Consider the following 23248-nt stretch of genomic DNA (forward strand, 5'->3'; position numbering starts at 1 on the left):
TTTGGCACGTGTCACAGAGAAGCAGTGACATCACTGGCTAACAAGCTGGGAAAAACACTGGTTTCTGGATCAGCAGGGTTCAAGCAGTGCTCAGGAGGCTGCTCCTGTCCTGCACACCCTCCTGCCTCCTGCAAGGACATGGAGGGTTCAGAAACCTCAGAAAGTAACACCTGTAATGCTGTACCCTTCTAAACTCCAGGGACCTGCATGTGAGACCTGCAGCAGTCTCTGGAAACAGATTCATCTGCTACTTAGCCACAACATTAATTCATTGACATCTTCTTTATATTGCCAAAAACAAGAGATAACTCATTAAAAAGTAAAAGAAACCAAAAATGTGTGAACACACCAAAAAAAACCTCAACCCACCCCCCACCCTCTCTTCCTGAGAAGTTCTCACATCAAGTCATGGGTGACTTCAGATAAATATAGGCAGTGGTTTCATAATATAAAATAGGGCATGGAATGAAGATTCTGAGCTTTCAGTGGGACAACATCACCTACATGTGCTCAGAGAAAACAGGCCTGCAATTTCTGACATAAAAAAAATCTTATTGTGCCAGAAAATGAGTCAATATTGTCAATATTTCTGCAAATAAAGCATTCCATGACAGCATGTTGCACTTCTAAAGCTTATTCTGGGGCTTTAAATGTTGTTTTACCCTATAAACCTACCTGCAATGTGTAATACTTACATAGATTTTGGAGTGAGACAGGCTAATTTAATCCTATGTTGCCAATTTTGTCCAGATGCTCAAGAAAAAAAAAAAAATCAATTTTACTGAAACAGATATAAATGGAAACAGTATGATGGATAAAATTAATCCTGCATTAAGAGGTTTCCCCAGCTCATCTCTCAAGAAGGTTGAAAAGCAACCTCTGCCTTATGCTTTAAACACTCAGCACCAAAGACTGAAAATTAAGTAGTAAAGTTGTTGCAAGAATTTTGACAGTGAAAATGTTTTTTCTTCTGAAAACCATAAAGCCCTGCTAAGTTACAGCTCTTCTGTGGAAGGAAAACCATAGAAAATGGAGTGTTCCTGGGAAATCCAGTCTTTTTTTATTAACATGTAAGAGTGACAGAAGTGAACCCTGTGCTACTGGGACTACACAGCAAGGCTGGAGCTGATTTATCAGTAAAAAAATGTATTTTAGTAGCTGGAAAAATTAACAAACACCTCCATAAAAGACCTTTCCATTCAGGCTGTTTCCAAATTTTAAGAATTTGCTTTCTATTGACATTCATGGCACGAAGACAAGAGCTTGGCCATCAGCCTCTGTGCTGTGGGGGTCTTCAGGGAGTCTCACTTGGAACATCCACACATCCCTACAAAACAGGACTGAGTCAGCAATTCTAGGGACACAGCAGGGAGCCAGCCTGTCTCCCCAGTGCTGCAACCCCTGCTTGGCAGCACCTGCTGTTCCACTGCCAGGCCCAGTGCACACCAGCTCTTTTTCCTATTCCACTTGTATGACACGTCACAGAAGTTTTCCTTCTGCTCTGTATCAAAGCTGGTCGAGCTTTGTCACACGCCCCACAAGGCATATGGTTAGGGAAAAATAATCCCAGGCATCCCTGGCAAGGATCTGCCAACCCACCTCTTTAGGCCCCGTTTTATTACACATTCAACAAAAGGTTCTCTGCAAATAGCAGTGCTAGAAATGGCACAGCAGATAAAACCCTGGATTGGATCTGTCGTGACTTGTCTGTGTTAATTACACAGGAGCACTTCTGTGTTTGTTCCTCTGCTAATGTCATCTTCCTCCTTTAAAAATAAGACCCAGGCTAGACACAAAAGAGGGATTACAAGTAAGAAAAAAGGTTTTCAGCTCCCTCTGGACTGCAGCTTTAGGCCAGGGCAGCTCTAACGAGTCAAGGCTTTTGCCAGAACTATGAGCCAGAAAAACCCAAATTCTCACACCTCCTTTGAATTAAAGTAGAAGTACCTTTGAATTAAATCAAGCTTGATGACCCCAAAACCTGAGTCAAACCACATGAACGTTCAAGGCAGCTGCTGGTTTTAATAATGCAGCATTAGGCTAAATACTTTTATTTTGCATGACTCAGCCTGGCTAACGACTGTGTGCCCAGCCATGACACACTGACAGGACTCTGGGCACAGCTGCAGAGGGAAGGATTTGGGCTGGCAGCCCAACACCTCCTTGAAAGAACCAACCTGGCTGCTGAGGGGCACCAAGGCATCCCTCCCCAACACCCTCCTGAGATCAGCACCCCCAGCCCTTGGCTGGAGCTGCTATTTTTATTACTTGGATCGATAACAACAAATTCCAGTAGAGTAGCACCAACCAGAAATGGGATCAGGGCAAATACTTTCAAATAAATAATTCATTCTGCTGCTTTTCCGCTGTAGTCACTTAGTATTTTTGGTGACTCTAGACCATTAAGTGGTGTTTGAAGAGCATTATTCATTTTCTGATGGTTACCGTTGATGAATTACAGTGGCTGGGTGAACCTCCCCAGCCAAGCAAAGACTGAGGGCTGAATACCCACATTGGAAATAGGTTTGTTTTCCAAAGACTGACTCAGGACACACTTCAGAGCTTCTCCTTCCACAAGCAGTGCTGTCAAGTCACTTAAGAAAGAGCTGCAGCACGTGGACCCACAAGAGGTTGCCTGGACCACCCAGGATGGAGTGGATGAAGACATCATGACTTCCCTGGGCTCACCACAAGCCAGCCTGACCATCCTGTTAGTCCAAGAAGGACTGTGAGGTTTTCAAGATCAGTGCTTTAAATACAAGCAGGGAAGCAACAGCAGAGAGGGAACTTTTGCTCTGGGAAACAATCAACAGCTCAGGTGCTCCTGCACTGCTGCTCTCTGAGAGGTGTCTCAGTCTGATGTGCATATGGAGCCAGAGCACATCCCTGGTGCTCCAGAGCACCTCTGGGAATTCACCCCCCTTTCTCTAGGGCAGAATTAATGCCTCACCTGCAACTGACTGACCACAAGGAATTTCATCCCTCATCCACAGTGCATTCAGCCACTCTTGGAACAAGGAACCAAGGCAGGACCTTGGCTGTGACACTGAAAAATATTGTATTAAACTTCCTTCCTTCCTTCCTTCCTTCCTTCCTTCCTTCCTTCCTTCCTTCCTTCCTTCCTTCCTTCCTTCCTTCCTTCCTTCCTTCCTTCCTTCCTTCCTTCCTTCCTTCCTTCCTTCCTTCCTTCCTTCCTTCCTTCCTTCCTTCCTTCCTTCCTTCCTTCCTTCCTTCCTTCCTTCCTTCCTTCCTTCCTTCCTTCCTTCCTTCCTTCCTTCCTTCCTTCCTTCCTTCCTTCCTTCCTTCTTTTTCCCCCACCCCTCCTCCCCTCCCCTTTTTCTCCCCCTTTCCCAAGGCTGGCCACACACATTTCACTGCAGGATCAGGCCACCACAGGTTACATGACTTCTTTTGGAATCAGTGCCCTTCTAGCTCTGGCAGTCCTCTAGCACTGAGATGCTAAAGAGGCAAGGGAAGAGTGAAAATGTTTATCAAGAGCTCTTACTTCCTAAATTGATAGAGTAATTATCAACCTAATTGTATAATTACACTTGAAAGGAGGATTCACATCATCTGCTGAGTAAATCTAAGTAATACACAAGCACTTACCCTGTAATCCCAAATTAAGACTATAAAGCACTATATTTAAATTCTCCATAATGCTTTAAATAAAGTGCTCAAAAAATAATGTCACTTTGCATTTGAGCCTTACTTCAATAGACTAGGCAGGCCATGGGAATTGAACACTAACTGATTATTAAGGAGATAAAGTAGCTTAGCAATGCACTAAGGGTGCAGAGAAAGTGAACTATGATGTGCATTATCTTTTTCAGCTGACTGTGCAAATGCAGTCCCATTCTGAGAAGGTAATTATTTCCATTCAGTGATTAGGTACAGTATTTTAATGCCTGGATTGACATCACTGCCTACATTTAGGAATATACAGGCTGAGTGGGATGAGATATGCTGGCTCTGAGAGGCTGCTAGGGCTGGAGGGCTGGGTGTACACCCCTGCAAATCCACCCAGGTACACCCTTAGGTGTTGGAAACAGCAAAATAAGAAGTGTGTTTCTGTATATGAGGAGAAGATGATGGCATAATAGCAAAGATCTACCTGAAGTGTAACCCTACTTGGTTGATTTACACCAATCACACTGGTTTTTAATGGATAATAGTGAATATAAAGCTGACTGCTCAATATGCTAACAGAGATCAGCTATTATTAAGCTAGCAGGTTTTTTTCTTAGAGATGCCAACAAAAGTGCTACGGAAGGAAGGGGGGAGAATTGATGAAAACAAATGACTATGTAGCACCTGGCTGTGCAGTTTGATGTTGCATTGGGCACCTTTTGCCTCGCTGGGATGAGGTTGGCCATCCCTTTTTGGGTACTTTGCAGGAATGAACACTTCTTGTAGTCAAAAAATGGCAAGGATTGTATGGCTTTAGGAGGGGAGTCATAGAATCATGGAATCCCAGACTGGTTTGGGTTGGAAGAGACCTTAAAGATCATCCAGTCCCAACCCCCCTGCATGGGCAGAGACACCTCCCACCAGCCCAGGCTGCTCCAAGCCCCATCCAACCTGCCCTTCAACACTGCCAGGGATGGGGCAGCCACAGCTTCCCTGGGCCAGGGTCTCACCACCCTCACAGCCAGGAATTTCTCTCCTCTGTCAACACAACCACCCAGCACCATTTCAACCTCATCACAAACAAGACAAGCTTCTGAGCACCACTGACATCAACTGCAACATGGGGAACATGCAGCAACTCTTCCACTTTTCAGAACAAACCCATCTATTTCTGTTGCTTCCTAAGAAAGGGACTTCCTACTCCCACTGGAACCGCATCCAGCACTTCCGAGATGTTTTTAAACTCTCCCAAGTTATCTGGCTCTTCCGCTCTCAGGCTGCAACCACGTTGCAGACTCTTAGGCTCCTGCCAAGTAAAATTCAAAATTCCTTGTCAAATGCAATATTTATACTAAAACACAAGTTAAGTGTTCCTTACCAGTACTTCTTTTTCTACATTTTATTTTTTTACTCTAGGTCGGATCTCTTAAAACTCTCACCCCTAACTCCCCTGAGCATGTGGCACGAACAAACAGGCAACCCACAGGATGGCCAGATTCAAGGTGGCAAAAGTAAGACGTTATTCTTACCCACACACAGCTTCTACAAAGGTAAGAGGAGCCATGTGAAGGATGTCAACAGACTACAAAACATTTCAGGTGGGCTCCATCTTCAGTGGAGTTACATTCCTACAAGCAGGAAGCTTCAAGAAAGCAATTCAGAACTAGACTGATCAAGAATTTTGCCTCAAAATACAGTAACTAGGTGTGCACCCTAATTATCCAAGATAAATTTAATACAATATAACTGTGAACAACCATTGGCTCCTCTTTCTCTCAAGACATCAGCTAAGAAATCAAATCAATCAGGTCCTGGAGGAGAACTGGGTAGATGAGTGTGCACGGCTAGATAATAGCTTCAGAGACCTCATTACTAAAATGCAACTTGCTTTGTTCTCTGACAGAACTATCTAGAGATCTTTATTTTTCAGATTAATAAACTAAGAGAAATATGTGGCAGACAAAAGGATAAAAAAGCTGTTTAATAATCCTGGGAACCACTGCTGGCAGTTAGAAATGGCCTGTTAAAACAAACAAGCAAACCCACCAAAAAACCAAAAATCCACTATTTCCCATGTGTTTTTATTGAGAAGATTTTTTTATTTTTCAGTTAAAATGTTATGAACTTCATTTTCTTATACCACAAAGTACCTTTTCTCCTCCATTTGCTTCTTAATCCTGGGGAACATCGTAATCACATTTTAATCATCAGTTGATACAGAATATTCATAAATAATCTCTAAACAGACCAGAAAACATCCAGGAGACCTACACTGAAACTCCTTCCAGTGACTGAAACAGCAGAAGACATTAAGTTTTGAATTAAACAAACCTTATCCTGCCAACATCACTGTTACTGGCCTAATTCCACCTTTCCATTTCAATAATATCTTCTTCCTAAGGTTCTCTATTTGAATTTTGTGCAAAGTTCAGCAAATGCTGAACTGTGTAAAGAATCCTGGAATCCTTCTGGTGGGAAAAGCCCTTTAAGATCAGCAAGTCCAACCATCAACCCAACACCATCATGCCCACTGCCCCATGTCCCTCAGCACCACACCTACAGGGCTTGGAAACCCCTCCAGGGATGGGGACTCCCCCCCTGCCCTGGGCAGCCTGGGCCAGGGCCTGACAGCCCTTTGGGGGAAGAAATTCTTCCCAAGATTCAATCCAAACCTCCCCTGGCACAACTTGAGGCTGGTTTCTCTTGTCCTGTCACATGCCCCTGGAGAAGAGACCAACACCCAGAGGAGAGAGAATAATTAGAAGTGCTGCATTTCTGCTAATTTGTTCTCATTTCAGAAGTGAACAGAAGTTTCGTTCACAGAAAGACAAATCACTGGAATTTCACCCTAACTTTTCCTTTCTAATAAAAGGAAACAGTTTCATTACAAATTGTCATGACAAAACCTGAATCATTTCATCCTGCATTGACAGCAGAATTCACACATATTTAAGTGCTGCTAAGATGAGCTCCTTTTCCTCCGGCTACTTCAGGTCTCACTTGTACCACCTGCAGCCAAAGCCCACCAGAACACCCCAGAGGTGCAGAGGGACCATCAGTAAAAGGAAAAGTGGTTTCATCCTGGCTCTAACCAGAACACCTGTGCAGTCCTGGCCCCGGAGCTGAAGCACTGGGGTGGTTTGCAGTTCTGCCTCTTGATCTTCCCAACTTTCCAGATGGAGACTGCATTTTTAGAGCCACCTCGGCATCATACTACTATAAAAGAAAGAGCAAAAAGGACCCAGCCCTGTGCCAGCCCTGGGGAAATGCCCCCAGGGACACTGGCAGAGCAATGTCCTCCTTGGGCGGGAGGAGGAAAGTGATGCTGCACTTTCCCTTCCCAAAGGAATTGCTGTGGGAAGTGGTGCTTGCAATGCCTGGTATCCCACTGGGTGCCAGACTGTGCTGAGGAAGGGTTGGTCACAGATAGCCTTGAATCTGTGCTCAGGAGCCTGCATTCCAACAGCCTACTGCAAGAATTGGTCTTTTCAGTGGGAGACAAGGTGGCTTCTCAGCCCAGAAACCTGCTGAGGAAAGGCAGGCTGGGAAGCCTAATGCTGGACACCCAAGGCTGCTGACAAAACCCTCCCTGCTGATGGCTGAAACGAGAGAATTGTAAAGGCAGCAGCAGCAAAACTGACTTTTCTAAGTGATTCCCTCCTATGCAACAGGAAATAATCTGTAATTACTGCCCAAGAAACAAGTGCTAACGAGGAAACTTCAAAATGCAGATTTTTATACTTGTAGGCAGAGCTTCACAACAGCTTCTGCCACGAAAAGCATGTTTCCAAATGCCCATATTGGACGTTTTCTATCCAGCTGAACCACAGGACACTGCTGACTTCAGATGATGACATGTAAGTATTCATCACTTCTCCAGATCCAGCAAGCATGTGTGCATCCATCCATCCATCCATCCACCCATCCAGCCCCTTGGCAGAAGATGTGCACAGCAGCACCACAAGGAAAGCTCCCAGCAGTAGAAAGGATTAAGGCCAAAGGGTGTTTCTTACTGCCACTTCCCTGAGTTTCTTTTTATTTTAGTGGGGTGGTTCCAAATTAATCCACTGTCCTGGAAGTCTGACACACCCCGTGGGCAAAAGAGCAGAGCAGGGGAAGCCTGGAGTGAGGGGATTGCTCCAGGTTTTGCAGAGGTGCTGGAGAAACAGTTAAGCTAGTCAAAGGGAGGCTTAAATTAGACATATTTTTCCATAGCCTTTTTATTTTGCTTCTATATCTGGACTTACCCTTTCACTCAGCACTAAACTCCTCACTGCAATAACTCGGTAGGAATTCTGAGGAAAAAAGGATTTAAATAAATAAAAAAAAGAAAATCAAGACCTATCTGGAGTCCTGCTGTAACCACAGGGAGCCTTGCTTAGAAAGCCAAAACAAAAACCAAAAGCACAGCAGAGAGGAAGAGAGAGAGGGGGGAAAAAAAAAGTTCTGATCCAGGATTTGGAGTGTTGAATTTAGGAATTTAAAAAGTAAAGCATGACCAATTTGGGAGCATTTTTTAACTGAAATATAACACATTTTAGAAAACTACACAGCAGCAATTTCATCCAGCACTCCTTCTGAAACTGTAATGTTTCAATTATTCCACCATGCCTATCACTATTCCAGTCACCCTCAAATGCATTCTGCTACTATCTCATTTTAAATGTATTGTATTTCAAATAGCTCTTAGGATGGTGCTTTTGGAGCCTGAGCCCACCTAAATGCTTTAAAGCCATTAACTCCTGATCTGCCTAGAAAAGCCTTGTGACAAGGCAGCCCCTGAAAGCCCACAATGGAAAGTATTCACCACACACACTATGAGGTGAGCACACGTTGCTGGTGCTTGCAGGCCTCAAGCTCTTAAGAAAACCTTCTCAGGGTAAATTACTAGAAGTGCATTTAGTTCAACAAGAAAATGCAACAGGAACTTGGTATCAGGAGGCTGCACCAAAAAAAAAGAACTTAATAAGGGAGAACAGAATTGAAAAGTGGCTAATGCCACATGAAACATTTATGGTTTGAACTTGCCAGCATCCTGCATGGGTTCTCAGTTCACTTTAACATCATATTAGACATTCATTCATTTTTTCCATGTTTTTCCCTTCCTCTTGCAGGAGGACAGAAACCAATTATGATCCCACAGCCAGCCAGATTTTCTGTCTCCCGCCCTACTCCTTCAGCTTTCACTAGGCAGATGTAATTAGCAATACAAAGACCTGACCCTGCCTACCTCCCACAAAGTTCCATTTCCAGCTTTAAGAGGACTCTGCCAGTGTGGTTGCTTTTCACTCACGGGATGTTTATCCTCTGTGCTTTGTTCAATCCAGCAGAAGTGCAACGCACAGGGCACTTCCAGCAGGAGTGGCACGGGATGTGGGTATGGTCAGCACTAGGAGTGATGCCCAACACCAGCAGCCCTGCTCCTCCAGAGTAGGGCAGCAGCTCATCCTTGAGGTGATGCAGAAGAACCACAGAGAACAGAGGACAAACAGGCTCTGAAGGTTCTGATGGTTTCTGGAGACCCTGCTCTGCCCTCCAGGAATCCCACTGCCACCCACACGAAACATGTGCTGGACAGGGATGGAGCTCCATCTCACTGGCTAGTTTGGCTCTTGTTATCAGTCCTGAGGTCATGAACGTTCAAACTTCTTCCGTGGTTTCATCCTTCCTACTGGACCACAAAACCTCTCCTCAGGGGCCAATCCCTGGAGAGAACAGACTTACTTTTTCTTGAGGAGACCAAGCCTTCCTCCTCAGATGTCCCACTCTGAGCCCCGTTGCCAGAGCACCACGAGAAGATGCACCTGAGAAGGTACTTCAGAGGACACCTGCCTGCACCTCTCTCCCTGGAGATACAATGGCCCTTCCTTGGAGTGGGAGGCAGAGCTCTATGGACCCTTCCCAAGAACACTGGGTGCCCACCAGACCTCTGGTTGCTGGGGATCAGCAGCTCTTGATGCTTCTTTTAGGATTTGCTTCATTCTTGCATCTTTCAGTTACGCACACACTGATCTGTATCTATAGTTAGTGTATATCCCGGGTAGAGAGGGGGAAACATCTCATTTTACAACCATTAACAGGACACTCTAGATGTGCACAGACATTTTTTTAATGGTGCTTTACACGTTCTGGCTTGGCAAGGGTTTTCCTGCGTGTTTTGTGAGCCCAGACTGTGACAGCCACAGGACACATGTGACAGCCCGGGCAGAAACCAAGAGTTTCCCAGCTGCCCAGCCTGTGATCACACACTGGCACCTGGTGATTGCCTGAGCTGTCCTGGATCCCTGGAAAATAACAAGAGCACCAAAAGAGCTTGTGGAAACAAGCGGGGATGAGCTGAGCTGCAGTAACAGCAAATCGTGCTGCAGGTGCAACGTGAAACCCGTGGGGATCAGAGCCCAGCCTGGGCTTTATGTCTTGGTGACAGGGCAAATGCAAACTGACTCTGCTGCTACAGAGCCTACATGGGAAGAAAGTTTAAAGATGGGAGAATGAGAAGATTACCCCAGAGCACACAATAAAATGCTAACAACAGCTTACATGCTCTATGGCTGCTCTCTACCCCAGACATTTTATATAATTATGTCTGAATACTATGAAAATTAACTGGCTTCCAAACATGAGATGTTGCATATTCCGGCTTTTGAATTGAAGCAATTTATTTTTTATTAACTACATCACTTTGAGGTGTCAATAAAACTCTTTGGAGTAAAAAAAACACCAACCACCCCACCCAGAATAGTTTTCCATTTTATATACAGCTCTTTTAAAAGAAAAGTAACATTATAAAGTACATTAACCTTATTTTTTCATTCATTTCAGCCAAATCAAATTAAATAAAACTGCTGGTCCTGATTTCTAGAAAGAAAAGGCTTGGCTCAAAATGCCTGCTTTGGGAGGCTGGCTGTGACCACAGGACTACTTGCAATACAGGAGTAAGGAAAGCTTCCATTTTTAATGTACCTACCCCATTAAGCTCACTCATACGGAGGCCATGATCTGTAGCTAAAAATACCCCCTGCTTTAAGATAACAAGGTTATTCCATCAAAATGTTTACCCAGAACAAAACCCCTAACAACTCTGTAGGATTTCAATAGGAATACGGGTTCTGTCTCGTATAATTGTGTGATCTATGTCATCACCTTGTACCTAATTTGAATGTGCAAAGTGTGCTATACTGCAATGTAATGAAAATCACCAATTAAAAGGAAAATTGAATGTTCAAAAGAGAATGTTTCTCCTGAGGACTGTGGCTTGGCAGTGATCAGACAGAAGGATGTGGGGAAGATCCTTCATGGCACTGAGTCCTGTGGACCAAAGGGCTCCTGCCCTGCCATCCATGACCCAGAGCATCTCTGCTGTCTCTCCTGTTGACACATTCTGAAGGGACCTTCAGGGATCACAAAGATCATCTGGCCAAATCCTGCACTTCTTACACTGACTGGGTGAAAGAACTTCCCTACGTGGCTGCAAACATGATGAGAAAAACATTCTGAAAAGAAACCTCATGAACTTCAGGAAAGGAGGAGCCTTAACTATTATTTTTACCATGGGAACAAAATATAGAAGGCTTTGACACTTGGGAAGGACACTCTGTTGAATTTTGAAAGCATTTTTGCTGTTAGGTCTCAGCTTCCCTGTATGTGCCTTACATTGACACCTTCCTTTTTTCAGCCAGCTTTAGAGATCCTATGATGGGAGAGTAACTTCTTACCTGGGGATATTATGTAGAAGAAGTCCTTGAACTCATCCATCCAGACCTCTGCCAGCCTCCTGTTGTTCTTGTTGATGACATGCCCTGTGCCACCAGGGAAGGTGTAGGGTGTTGCCTTCCGGAAAACATGTCCCACATGTGAGCAGGTGACAATCTCCAGGGAGCCCCCACACTGCCAGATCTGAAACCAAAACAGGCAGAAAACTTGGACTGCGGTAAACAAAAAACACACCAGGTTTACAGCAGGAGGGATTCAAACAGGCCAGAAGCTATCTCCTGGTTTGTTTCCCCAGGTCACTATGCAACAGGAAATTCCAAGCAAAAGTTGAGGGGCAACAAGCAGGAGGACAACTCTTGATAGCCATGAAGGTGTGAAAGCTTGGGTGAATGGGTCACAGACTCACAGAATGGTTAGGGTGGGAAGGGATCTTAAAGATCTCCTGTGTCCTTACAGCATAAACAGACACAAACCACCAACTCAGAGAGGTGTCATCTTCTAGTGGCCTAGGGTTTGGGTAGGGAGACCATCTGGGTACCTGAAGTTTCCAGGATTCCAAAATATTTAAAGAAACAGAGAAAAAAAACAACTTTTAAATGTATATAAATATGTATACAGTTTTCAAAGCAGAACCACACTGATGACCATGCCAAGCAAGGACAGCAGATCTTGGTTAGTATGACAGACAGCAATAGAGGGCAGCAAGCACAGGTCTTCTGAACATCACAGAACCACAGAAGGGGAACACAGATGCAAAACGTACGTTCTCTGGTTCCTATGCTGGTTGAGTATGATGAGTAACTAAAAGAAAAACCCTAACAAGCCTACAGTTGAAGAAGAGATTCTGATCAACTTCTCCTAAATGTAATCTGTCCCTTTCCGTTACTGGAGCAAAAATCTACACTCCAATTAAGCTCAGTGTCTTCAATATGACTGCACAAGTGTAACAGAATCATTTAATCCTGGACTCTAATACCCTGTCATTAAGTGAAGTAATGTATGTTTCTGTCAGGTCACTAGAGTTTTGGGATGATATCCATCAGTGTGTATGATAACCCATTCTGCAACCTCTAGGCTCTGGGAAAAACTAGTGAAGGAACTCAAGAAGGCTGAAGGTCCAGCTCTGCAGAAGTGGAGGCACCACATGTGCTGCCAGATGAAGATTTCCATCAGATGCCTGCAAGGTTACAGGGTCTGGCTGTTCTGCCCAACAAAACAAATCCCTTGGGATTCACATTCATGGACATTTTTGGCACCACCAAAGGTATCACCAGCTGCCCACTGCCTTCCTGAGGCTCATCCCACCCTTTCCACTGGTGTCCTCCTGAGCAGCCAGCAGAGCTACGCCCCAGAATACCTCCTGATGAGGAAACACAGAGCTGAAGGGTGTTCCAACCAGCCAGGCTGGTACAGTCTTGCAATTAGAGCTCCTCAACACAGACACGGGTTACCATAGTAACATAATGCAGATTTTATTTAATTAGGGCTAAATCCTCTTATGTAATTTCATTAGCATGCTCAGTGCTGTGCTCTGCTGGGATCAGCAGTGACAACATCAACACATTCCTGGGTTCAGCATCGTGTGCTTTGCAGCTCAGCGACAACTGGTCGGTGCAGGTGAAGCTTCAGGGGGATGGATGCCAAGGAAGATGCTGCCACACCAAAGGGGAGCACGCAGTAAAACTGCAAGGAACACTCCTGGTATGTTCACAAAGCAACCCTGGAGTAGCTCCCGGGACAGGACAGCAGTGAGCACAAGGAATTTTAGGTGCACTCGAACCCACGATCTGTACCCCGGGATCAGCACTTCCCCCAGGCTGCTCCTGCTCTCCCCTCCAGCCACTCTCCCTGCAGGAAATTCGCCCCATGCTACCAATTTTTAAAATCTGTGTTCCTGTACAATTCTTAAAGCACATTTCTGGCTGTCCTTGGTACAACCTCCTATCTGTTACAGTTGTCAGAGGAATTCTGGCAAACCTGCACCCTGTTCCGAAGACAAAGACTTTCATCTCTTCAACACTAGTTTCAAAACCCAAACAAATCAACCTTCCTGAGTAACCCCTGGGACAAGGACTGCTTTTCAAAATTTCTTGCCATGGTGAAGGAGCTGTGGTTTATTGATGATGCTGCTAGATTAACCATCTCTCAGGTACACGCACAGTTCAAAGCTATGGTGAAAAAACTCCCCAAAGCTGCCTGCAGACATGAAATAAGTTAGCAGGTGAGCACGGGTATGTTACATGAGTTCAGGTCTGCTGTGTGGGGATGGGGAAGCAATAATTGGGGAAAAAATCCTGAGAACTCAAATATCCAAGATCTCCAGAATGGAATCAACCGAACAGGTATATCCTGAATATCTTCCCCACAGAAATGTAAGAATCCTGACACGCAGAAGAATTACTGCAGTCCAAATAAAGGGGGAAATGCTGTACACTTCCAGTGTTAGCAGCCATGTGTATTTAGAATCACAGAACTATTCAGGTTGGAAAAGCCCCATGTGATGACCAAGTGATCCCTACTCTACAAAGTTCTCCCCTAAACCATCTCCACCAACACCACATCCAAATAACCCTTCAACACATCCAGGGATGCTGACTCCACCACCTCCCTGGGCAGCCTGTTCCAGTGTCTGACCACTCTTTCTGTGGAACATTTTTTCCTAATGTCCAGCCTGAACCTGCCCTGGTGCAGCTTGAAGCCCCTCCCTCTTGTTCTGTCACTAGTTACCTGTGAGAAGAGACCAGCACCAACCTCTCTACAATGACCTTTCAGGCAGTTGCAGAGACTGATGAGGTCTCCCCTCAGCCTCCTCTTCCTCAGACTAAACATTTTGAATACAAACTGGTGAGCAAACTGTGCTCCTACAATTGGTTCACAGAGTGAATCAGCTGAAGAGCCTTGAAAAGCAGAGAGGCAGATTTTAAATCTGCTTGCCAGGTGGTGAGGGATTTCAATCCACCCAGTTCTACTCACCAACACACAACACTGGTTTCCATGCCACAGGGCACTCCTGGGAATGGCCTAGCAGGCAGCCCCTGCAGTGAAGGAGGCAGCACTACTCTGACCAAAGCAAGTCCTCCAGACCAAGGGTCCTGCTAGAGCTGGACACGTGCATGTCTCCAAAAGCTCTTCTACACCTCTGATTCTGCAGCTTCAAGTTGAGACCTCACCTGCTGGCAAGGCTGAGAAATTGCTATGATTAATAGCAAAATGCCGGGTGAGCGTCTAGAAAAAAGCCTCATCCATAGCATCTGGCCTCAGCAGTGTTTGCATCAAGAAGGTGGTGACCTTCAGGATGTCACCACGGGGTGGGGACATGCCTGGCCCCTCATCCCCAGGAAGCCCCTTCGGCTGCACCTTGTGGACTCTGCACAACGTGGTTGCCATTGACACATGTCATGAGAGTATTCCCATAGATCACAGAATCCCAGATTGGTTGGGTGGAAAGGAACCCTTAACCTCATCCAGTCCCACTCCTGCATGGGCAGGGACACCTCCCACCAGCCCAGGTTGCTCCAAGCCCCATCCAACCTGCCCTTCAACACTGCCAGGGATGGGGCAGCCACAGCTTCCCTGGGCAACCTGGGCCAGGGTGTCACCACACGAAGGTACAAGTGAATTAAGCACCCTTGCTCCTTCTCCATTTACTAGAAAGCTTCCTACAGCAGCAAGAACAGAAACTCCAAAGACTGAGAACAACGTGTTAATATATCACACTTCTCAGGAAATACACATGGAAACATTTCCATTCCCTCTTCTGCGCTTCCAACAGCTGCCAGCAAACCAAAAGTAAACATCATCTTATTCCTGTCACAAGGACTCATTTGCTTTCTCTAGCTCTCTTTGGCCTGCTTGTATTATTGTAAAGAATACTCTTTTTTCCCCCTGATGGACAGATTATTTTTAACACCCCTTCCAAAGCTGTGTGAGCTCCTTCCTGACTATCAAGCTTTCAGGCCACCCTCTGATTGGCAAAAAAACCACACAGTATTTACCAGAGAATTAAAAATGTTAAAGAAACACTATAAATAAAAAATATATTATAAATGTTTAAGAATAAATGAGGTTTCCATTTCCCACAGAAGACTCTTCCAGCTGCAAGAGATTCCTGGCCCAACCCCAAAGCTAACCCCCCCCTCCATTTGAGAACAGACACATCCAATCCAGCCAGAGCTCTAGAAGTGTCCTCATGGCTGACTCCCATTACAGTAATTTCCCAGCCCCAGGTTTAGCCTCAGTGCTTTCCTGACTGCAAGGGGATCTTCCAGAAACCTGCTGGCTAATTGCAGGGCTGTCAGGCAGCTGCTGGAGGAACCTCCCCAGCCCCTTGGCACTCTCCCCTACCCATTTTCTGCTGATGTTTCACAGCAGACAGGATTTTAAATGCAAAGGCCTTGGTATGTTATTGATCCAGACGTACTTGATGTACTTGACTGGTTGGGTTCTGTTTTTTTTTACAAAGGCTCTAAATACCCAAAGCAGCATCGTGTGCCTGCTTGGCATCTCCATGGCAATCTCCCAGTGCTGGAAGCACAGTGTTTTATTTCTGTTCTTGACACCATGCCCTCTCATTAGGCTGATGCACGCCTTCCAGGCTGGCAGTGTTTCTTGAAATTTAAGTGGGAAAATCTCCTGAAGACATTAAAGAATGTTTTCTGATATGATGCCCCACAATTCATGCCCATCCCCTCCTTGCTCCATCCACCTCAGCCTTAACAAGTGAAGTAGGAGTCAAGGGAGAGCTGCTACCCTGTGAGAGCATGGCTGCTGCTGGTCTTGGTCCCTCCGCATGTTTTGGACTGAGATTTCTAGTTTAAAGCTGACAAGAAGATCTCATGACAGTATTTTCACAAAATGTATGTAAATGAAGCCCATTGCTGGCTCACTCACTTAAGCACTGAATAGAATTTAAGGCCACTTTGAAACAGGACTCCAGCAACAATTATTTAGGGAAGGAAAAAAACAGAAGAAAAAAAACAAACGCTCCAATTATTATTTTGATGTATACATATAGATCAAAATTATAAATTATAGCAGTGCTCAGGAAGCAGAAGCAGAGAAACACTACCAAAAGCAGAGGTACCAGGTCAACCTGCACTACACACAACCATCATCTCCACATTCTCCCGGCCAGGAACCCCGATGCACTTCCCACCCAGCTGCCCAGAGCCAGAGCACCACTAGATGAAGACAGAAAAACCACCATGAAATTGCTAAACTCCTCAGAAAAGGCTTTCAAAACATATTAGCATTACTGGAGCAGGAGTATGCATTAAGAATATCCTGCTCAGGCCGTCTCTTCAGCACACGCTGGAAGGCAAACACACGCTGCTCACCTGCTGCTCTCCCCAGAAGATCAAATGCTTTCTGCCAAAATTAATCTCTTACACCAGGGAGCAGGAACTGCAAATTATTTTCTTCTGTTGAGCTTCCAAGGCCAGACAGAAAAATGATCAATGCCTGTATCTTTGTTAAGAAAACCAGCCCCTGCCAAAAGGAGCCCACAGAGAATCAATTCATTAATTCACTGATAAGGACTCTTCACAAAACCCGCCTTGTTTCCCCCTTTGTATTGGAGTTGGTTTTCCAGGGATTAGCATTTTTACCATGAAAACCCAGTGTTCTTCGAAAAAGAACCTGTACTAATAAGAGTGGGACCTTTCCACAGCACTGCCCCAGAGCTGGTCCTGCAGGAGGTTTCCTGTAAGCGACAGGAAACGCCAGAAACAACCAAAGGCTCCGGGGTTCCCTCTGTCAGGGGTTCATGTGCATCAGCAGTTCTGATCCTCAAGCTTCCACACACTCAGTGAGCTTCACTTTCACAGAAATCACACGCTCTGACAGCCAGTGAGAAGCCAGCAGCAGTAACACACACGTTTGCCTCTACAAGAGACACACACTGAATGCTCTAAAGCAGCACTAGTCACTCTCTGCTCCAGGGATCACTTCTTAAGATGGGAAAAACAACCTTACTAACAGGCTTAAGGTAAAAATAAGCCCCTACACACATCCAAGGAATATTCTGATGGACCCACACACCAAAAAATGTTGAAATCCACTGATTTGGACCATTCATGCTCTTAAGAAGCAACTCTACACTTCCCTTTTACTGGACAGTGAACAACTGCAGCTTATAGAAAACAGCCTGAAAAATGCTTTCAAATTCTCAGTTGATCTTCTCTAGCAACACCTGCTTCACAAAAATCTTCCAAGTAGTTTCTGTCAATAGAAAATAGTCGACCAGCCTTGGCTGCAGACAAAAGAGGGGAGAGAAAAGGACAGAAGGAACTCCCCATGATGTGCTACAAGTACCAGAGAGGCATAGCAGGGTTTATTTTGCATACTTACTTTAAATGCACAAATTGTGGTACATTAGAGATGTTCCAAGTAATTTTCAACATCCTTTCTAACAATTACTTATCGAAGACTCAATTTTCCAATTTTCCTTTATGCCTAAAGGACAATTACTAAATGCATTTCACTCTAAGGGAATCATTCTTGTCACGGGCACCATCCCAATCCCTGGCAGAAATACAGTCACTTCTCTGCAGGATGGGACATTTCTCTAAGAGCTCAGTTCTCCCACAGAATAAAAATCCCAGCCAGAACTTGTGAGTTCATGACCACACACACTTTCAAAAACTTCTTTGAAAACATATATTTGAATAATTATTTTTACACCGTGCAAATGTATCTTGTTTCTGTCAGTCAGCATTTGCACCGGCTCACACAGAGCCTTGTAGCAGCATTACTAGAATATATAGGATTTGCAAAGTGTTAAAAAAAATTCCCAACAGTAGCAAAACGTTCCATGCAGCAAAAAAGGATCGAAACACTATCATGAGGCACCCCCAAATATCTGCAGAGTTTAAATCGACCCGTGGTTTGCATGACAGCTCAAGCAGAAGCGCCCTGCCCGCAGCGTAGGAACCAGTACAGCACAAGGGGGTTTTGGTGACAGAAAAGGAAGGAAAATGGCAATTACCCTAAAAGACATTTCAAGATTCTCGCCACCCCAGATATCCATTCCTGCATCGTAAGTTCCTATCTCTTCAAAGTAGTTTCTGTCAATAGAAAATAGGCCACCAGCCATAGTAGGGGTCCTAGTTGAAAACAAACAGAAAAAGAAAAGAAAAGAAAAAAAAAAAAAGAGGAAAAAAGAAAAGAAAAAATACCTTTTGAAAGACACTGTGGCATTTATTGTGACACTACAGTACATTTCACTACCTCAGACATTTTGGCTATAAATACGTTCTATGTATAGCAACTTAAACACAAGGTACTAACAACAACAGCAGGGTTTGGAGAGCATCCTCAGGGCAGGGCCCCCCAGGGGAAGCCCAGGAGAGCCCTGCCCGAGGGAGCCCCTCAGGATCACTTCCTACCCACCATACCACCTCCCCAGAGGTCATTTCAGGAGCATTGCAATGGTAAAGTGGATGGAATTTTGTCCTTCTGCATCCAGAGCAGCAGTTCAAATCCAATCTGAAATGCTTAGCGGAGAGTTTAGTGCCTCAGCTTTGCCTCAGAGGGAGACTAAATGTGCATAAAATTAGCAGGCATAATCCCTCCTAACAGGATTATAAATCCTTACAACAGGCAAATCCAGTCAGAGTGCAGCTTCCCTCTGTGTACAGATGTCCTGTGTGCCTGGAAATACCCGTTCTGTGATTTTTCAGCATTTAAAACCTACAGGAGATGAGAAAGGCTCACCCTGCCACTAGAGTCCTGGCTCCACAGCCCCACACCAAGGTGTCCCCACACCAAGTGTCCCGATAAAGAGGTGTCCCCACCCAAGCAGAGGTGTCTGACAAGGTGTCTGGTGACACACACCAGCTCCAGGGCACAGCTGCTGGGGTTGAGCCCAAAGAGGATCCCTGCAGAGCCTGCTGGGGAAGTGCCATGTGGATGACAGCACCCATGGCAGCAACAAAGGGATGTGGGTGCTGAGCTGCTGAGCTTCATCCTGTGCCTATGGGATGGCCAGCACGGGCCTTTGGCAGCTGGATGGAGCTGCCAATTGAGCCTGGCTGGGCAAGTATCAGTCACACTTCTGACATCAGCTTCAAAACCACCTGCAACATGGGCTAGACTGGGTTTTGAAAGCACACAATGCCAGCTCAGTCATGGATTCATGGTAACACAGACTGGTTTGGGTTGGAAGGGACATTAAATATCATCTAGTCCCAACCCCCTGCCATGGGCAGGGACACCTCCCACCAGCCCAGGCTGCTCCAAGCCCCATCCAACCTGCCCTTCAACACTGCCAGGGATGGGGCAGCCACAGCTTCTCTGGGCAGCCTGGGCCAGGGTCTCACCACCTTCATGGTGAAGAATTTCTTCCTAATGTCTTATCTAAATGTCCCATCTTCCAATTTAAAGCCATTATCCCTCACCCTATCACTCCGTGCCCCAATGTGCACCCGTGCAACCACACACAAACATGTCAGTACCCGTGGCCTGTATGCAAAGGGTTTGATCACAAAGATTAACTCGTTCATTCCATTATTTTATGTAGCTAATTGTTCAGGAAGACTGGTGGGAATACCCGATACTCCGTGGTCAGAGATCTCTGCATGTGCAACATTTTCAGCACCAGCACTTCTGCCCCTTTCCAGCTGGGTTTCCCCCTGTGCTTGGGGACAGCCTTGTGCCCACACTGGCAAGGAAGCAGCTCCGAGAACTCCTCAGAAAAGCAAGTCACCAGCAACAGAAAAGGGTTCACGGGTGATGCGAGAAGGAGCTGGAAGAGGGGCAGAACCTGAACCATGTGAGCACTCCTCAGAACTCCCTCAAGCAGCTCCTGTGTGTCCTACACACCAGATGCAGTGGCTAACATACCCACTGTGTGCACCCCTCTGGCAGTGTCACCTCAGGGCTGAGGTGGTGTCACATGCCATGCAGATGCTCAGACCTGCTGCACAGCAGATGCACAGCCCTTCCTGTGGTGGCTTTGGCCACAGCCTCAGCCATGAGGACTCCTCACTCACTCTCCAACTCAACAAATCCAGGTAGCTCACCTGCTCTGCAATTGTTTCCCCCTCTGCCAGAGCTGACTGCCATTGCTCCCAGAAAAAAGCAGGGTTCAGCAATGTGGTAAGACCAGACCCTGAGTTTTCCAACACCTCATTTCTGTTCTTCACAGAATCACATGAGTCATTCTGGTTGGAAAAGTCCTTTAAGATCATCAAGTCCAACCCTTAATGCAACTCTGCCAAGTCCAGTGCTAACCCATGTCCCTCAGCACCACATCTACACAGCTTTTAAACACCTCCAGGGATGGTGATTCAACCACCTCCCTGGGCAGCCTGACACTGTGTTTAACTACCCTTGCAGTGAAGAAGTTTCTTCTAACACCCAATCTAAACCCTTCCTGGTGCAACTTGAGCCCATTTCTTCTTGTCCTGTTGCTTGTTACTAGGGAGAAAAGACCAACCCCCCCAAATTAGCATTAGCACTTTCTCCCTGAGCTCTCAGCACTGCAAGCTCCATTAATTAACTGTCTGTCACTGGAGAGGGCTAAACCTGCCTGGGTTTCAAAGCTGCTTTGGGGCCCTCAGCTTTTCTGGGTCTCTGCCACAAATGATGCTGCTGGCCTGGAGCATGGGGAGCAGATGGACACAGCTGGGCAGTGCCACCTTCCTGGCTGCTGCCACGGGTGTTAAATACCATCAAGTCCTGGGAGAACACCAGAAAGCTGACTCTGCAATCCTTCTCAACTGAACTGGTTTTGTGCCAGACTACTGCCAGTGCAAAACCACTATATTTAACAGAAATTTCTATTCTCGACTCCCCAGAAACTCTGCAAAACCACTTACCCTGCTACAAAAAACTGCCAGTACTTGGTTTGTCCACCGACCTGGCAACTGGCCCAGTTCCCAGAGGACTCTCAGCAATTCCAACACATCAATGAGCCCGTGCCCAGCGCGGCACGAACCACCCTCAGCTCCCGTGGGCACTCACCTCCCACCCTCACTGAAGTGAGGAGTGCCACTGGTTCCAGACAAATAAAACCTCCCCCACCCCTGCCTGCAACAGAAACCCTCATCCTCTGCCTCCTCTCCTTCCTCCTCCTCCTCTCCTGGAGGAAGCCAGTCTTTGACTGAATGGTCCAGGATTGCCCGTTCTTGCAAAGCCTCAGCTGTAAGCAGAGTTTGAACCAGACAGCTGAACTGCACACATGGATCTGGAGTCTTTGGAAATGCCAGCAGCAACTGGTGATGACAAACAAACAGCATATTCCTAATAACTCACTAACTGGAACTGGAAGTGCAGAGCTCCATGGTGTAAAATGTGACAACACAGGGATACACACCATGGATCCTCCAGTGACTGTAACACAGCAGGCAGGGCTACTCCCTGTTATGGAAACTGAATGCTACACAGACAGATCTGCAGAACCTCCACTGTAAAAAGAGCTGAAACAGCAACATTCAAAAGAGCAGGGGTTCCTGGCTTCTTCCTCAACTTTGCTCTTAATAGTTATTTTTTGCCTCCGTGGAGCCATGCTCACAACTACAGTGCTATGCTCTAATTAACTCTCATCACCATTCAATCCCACTTTCAATTTTATTTTGGAGATAAAGTCTGCTTCTCATTTCTGCAGTTCCTGGCAGCAATCAGGCTTCCCATCCCTGCACTTTGGACTCCCCACCAGAGCAACTGCACAGCAGGAAGGACCCCAGTAACCCTGGACCTGCAGCATCCCCACGTGCCGTGCCTGGAGGTGCTGGCCCAGAGCTGCTCCCAAGAGGATCTCAGGGTAGATGCCACCCAGTGTCACCTCCCCAAAGCCACCCAAGGTCACCTCATCCCACATCCCCACACCTCCCTGTCCTGCACATCTGCTCCGAGGTGTCCAATGGGCACAAGGGCAACACCATTCATGGACCAGGCCACGATCGTATCGCTTGGAATCAGGTTGCAGCACCAGTTTCCAACACTGCTGCACATCACTCGGGCCAGTACCAGCTATAGTCAACTCTAAGTTTAATCAGCCATACTAATAAGATAAACACAATATGGCCCTACTATTTCATCTTGCATTTTCCCTCTCAATAACTAATTTACACTTGAGAAAATATTTTCTAGAACAAAACATGTATTTAGTATTTATAACCTACCCTGTAGCATCCTCAGCTTAAAAAAAACTCTAGGGGCAAGTAAGGAAATAGCCACAGAAATGTGCTGTGGAGAGACTGTGACTGCCCAGCACAGAAACACTTTATGTAACACCAGATGTAAGAGGTTTGTAAACTGATCTCAGCACAGGCAAGTTCTCTGTTGCCGCAGGCAAAGCCACAGAAGGAGAAATAACTTCACTTGAAGACAAAGGATGCCCTGCTAAGTACAAATACTGTGCAAGGATTTTTCAGGGGAAGAAGGAGAAAATACTAATGAAGGGTTTAGGAAGATTGCTGGCTCTAGCTGGCTCTAACCACAGGCAAGGACAACTACACCAGGGCCCACCTGGGGAGGAACTGCCCTGCCTGGAGGCCCCAGCTTTGGTTATCCCAGATCTACCCAATTCCATCAGACCACCTGCAGGACACTTCAGCTTTAAGCTCCACCTCTGCACAGGGCAACTGGCCAAGTTTTGCTCCCGGAGAGCCTCTGAGAACAGGAATGGGCTTTGTGCTTAAAATAACCCATTTTGGCAAGATCTAACGGTTTCCAGAGCTTACAGAGGTGGAGGTTAGTCCAGCGACCATCAGTGGAGGTTCCAGCATTGAGTCTGTGTGGAAACGAGGTGAAATCCTGAGGTGCTTCAGAACAGCAATGAATAACCCTCGCTGTTCAGGCCAAAAATACAGATACACCCATGGCCCTGCGGGGTTGCTGTACCCTCAGAGCAAGAAATGTACCCCGAGATCAACACCTGGAAGTCCCTGCAAGCCCAGGTAGC

At 46.0% G+C, this 23248-nt stretch overlaps 1 protein-coding gene across 1 annotated transcript in view; it reads right to left on the bottom strand.

Annotated features, from left to right (window-relative positions):
* Positions 1-23248, bottom strand: part of GALNT13 (polypeptide N-acetylgalactosaminyltransferase 13) — a 127959-nt gene that overhangs the window by 32716 nt on the left and 71995 nt on the right. Inside the window, exons 8-9 of the mRNA XM_051623529.1 lie at positions 18329-18446; positions 11346-11526 (exon numbers count right to left, since the gene is read on the bottom strand). Of these exons, the coding sequence (XP_051479489.1) occupies positions 11346-11526; positions 18329-18446 (299 nt within the window). The remainder of the gene's footprint in view (positions 1-11345; positions 11527-18328; positions 18447-23248) is intronic.

This window comes from Apus apus, chromosome 6 (genome assembly GCF_020740795.1).
Source record: "Apus apus isolate bApuApu2 chromosome 6, bApuApu2.pri.cur, whole genome shotgun sequence".
In the NCBI taxonomy this organism is placed as follows: domain Eukaryota; kingdom Metazoa; phylum Chordata; class Aves; order Apodiformes; family Apodidae; genus Apus; species Apus apus.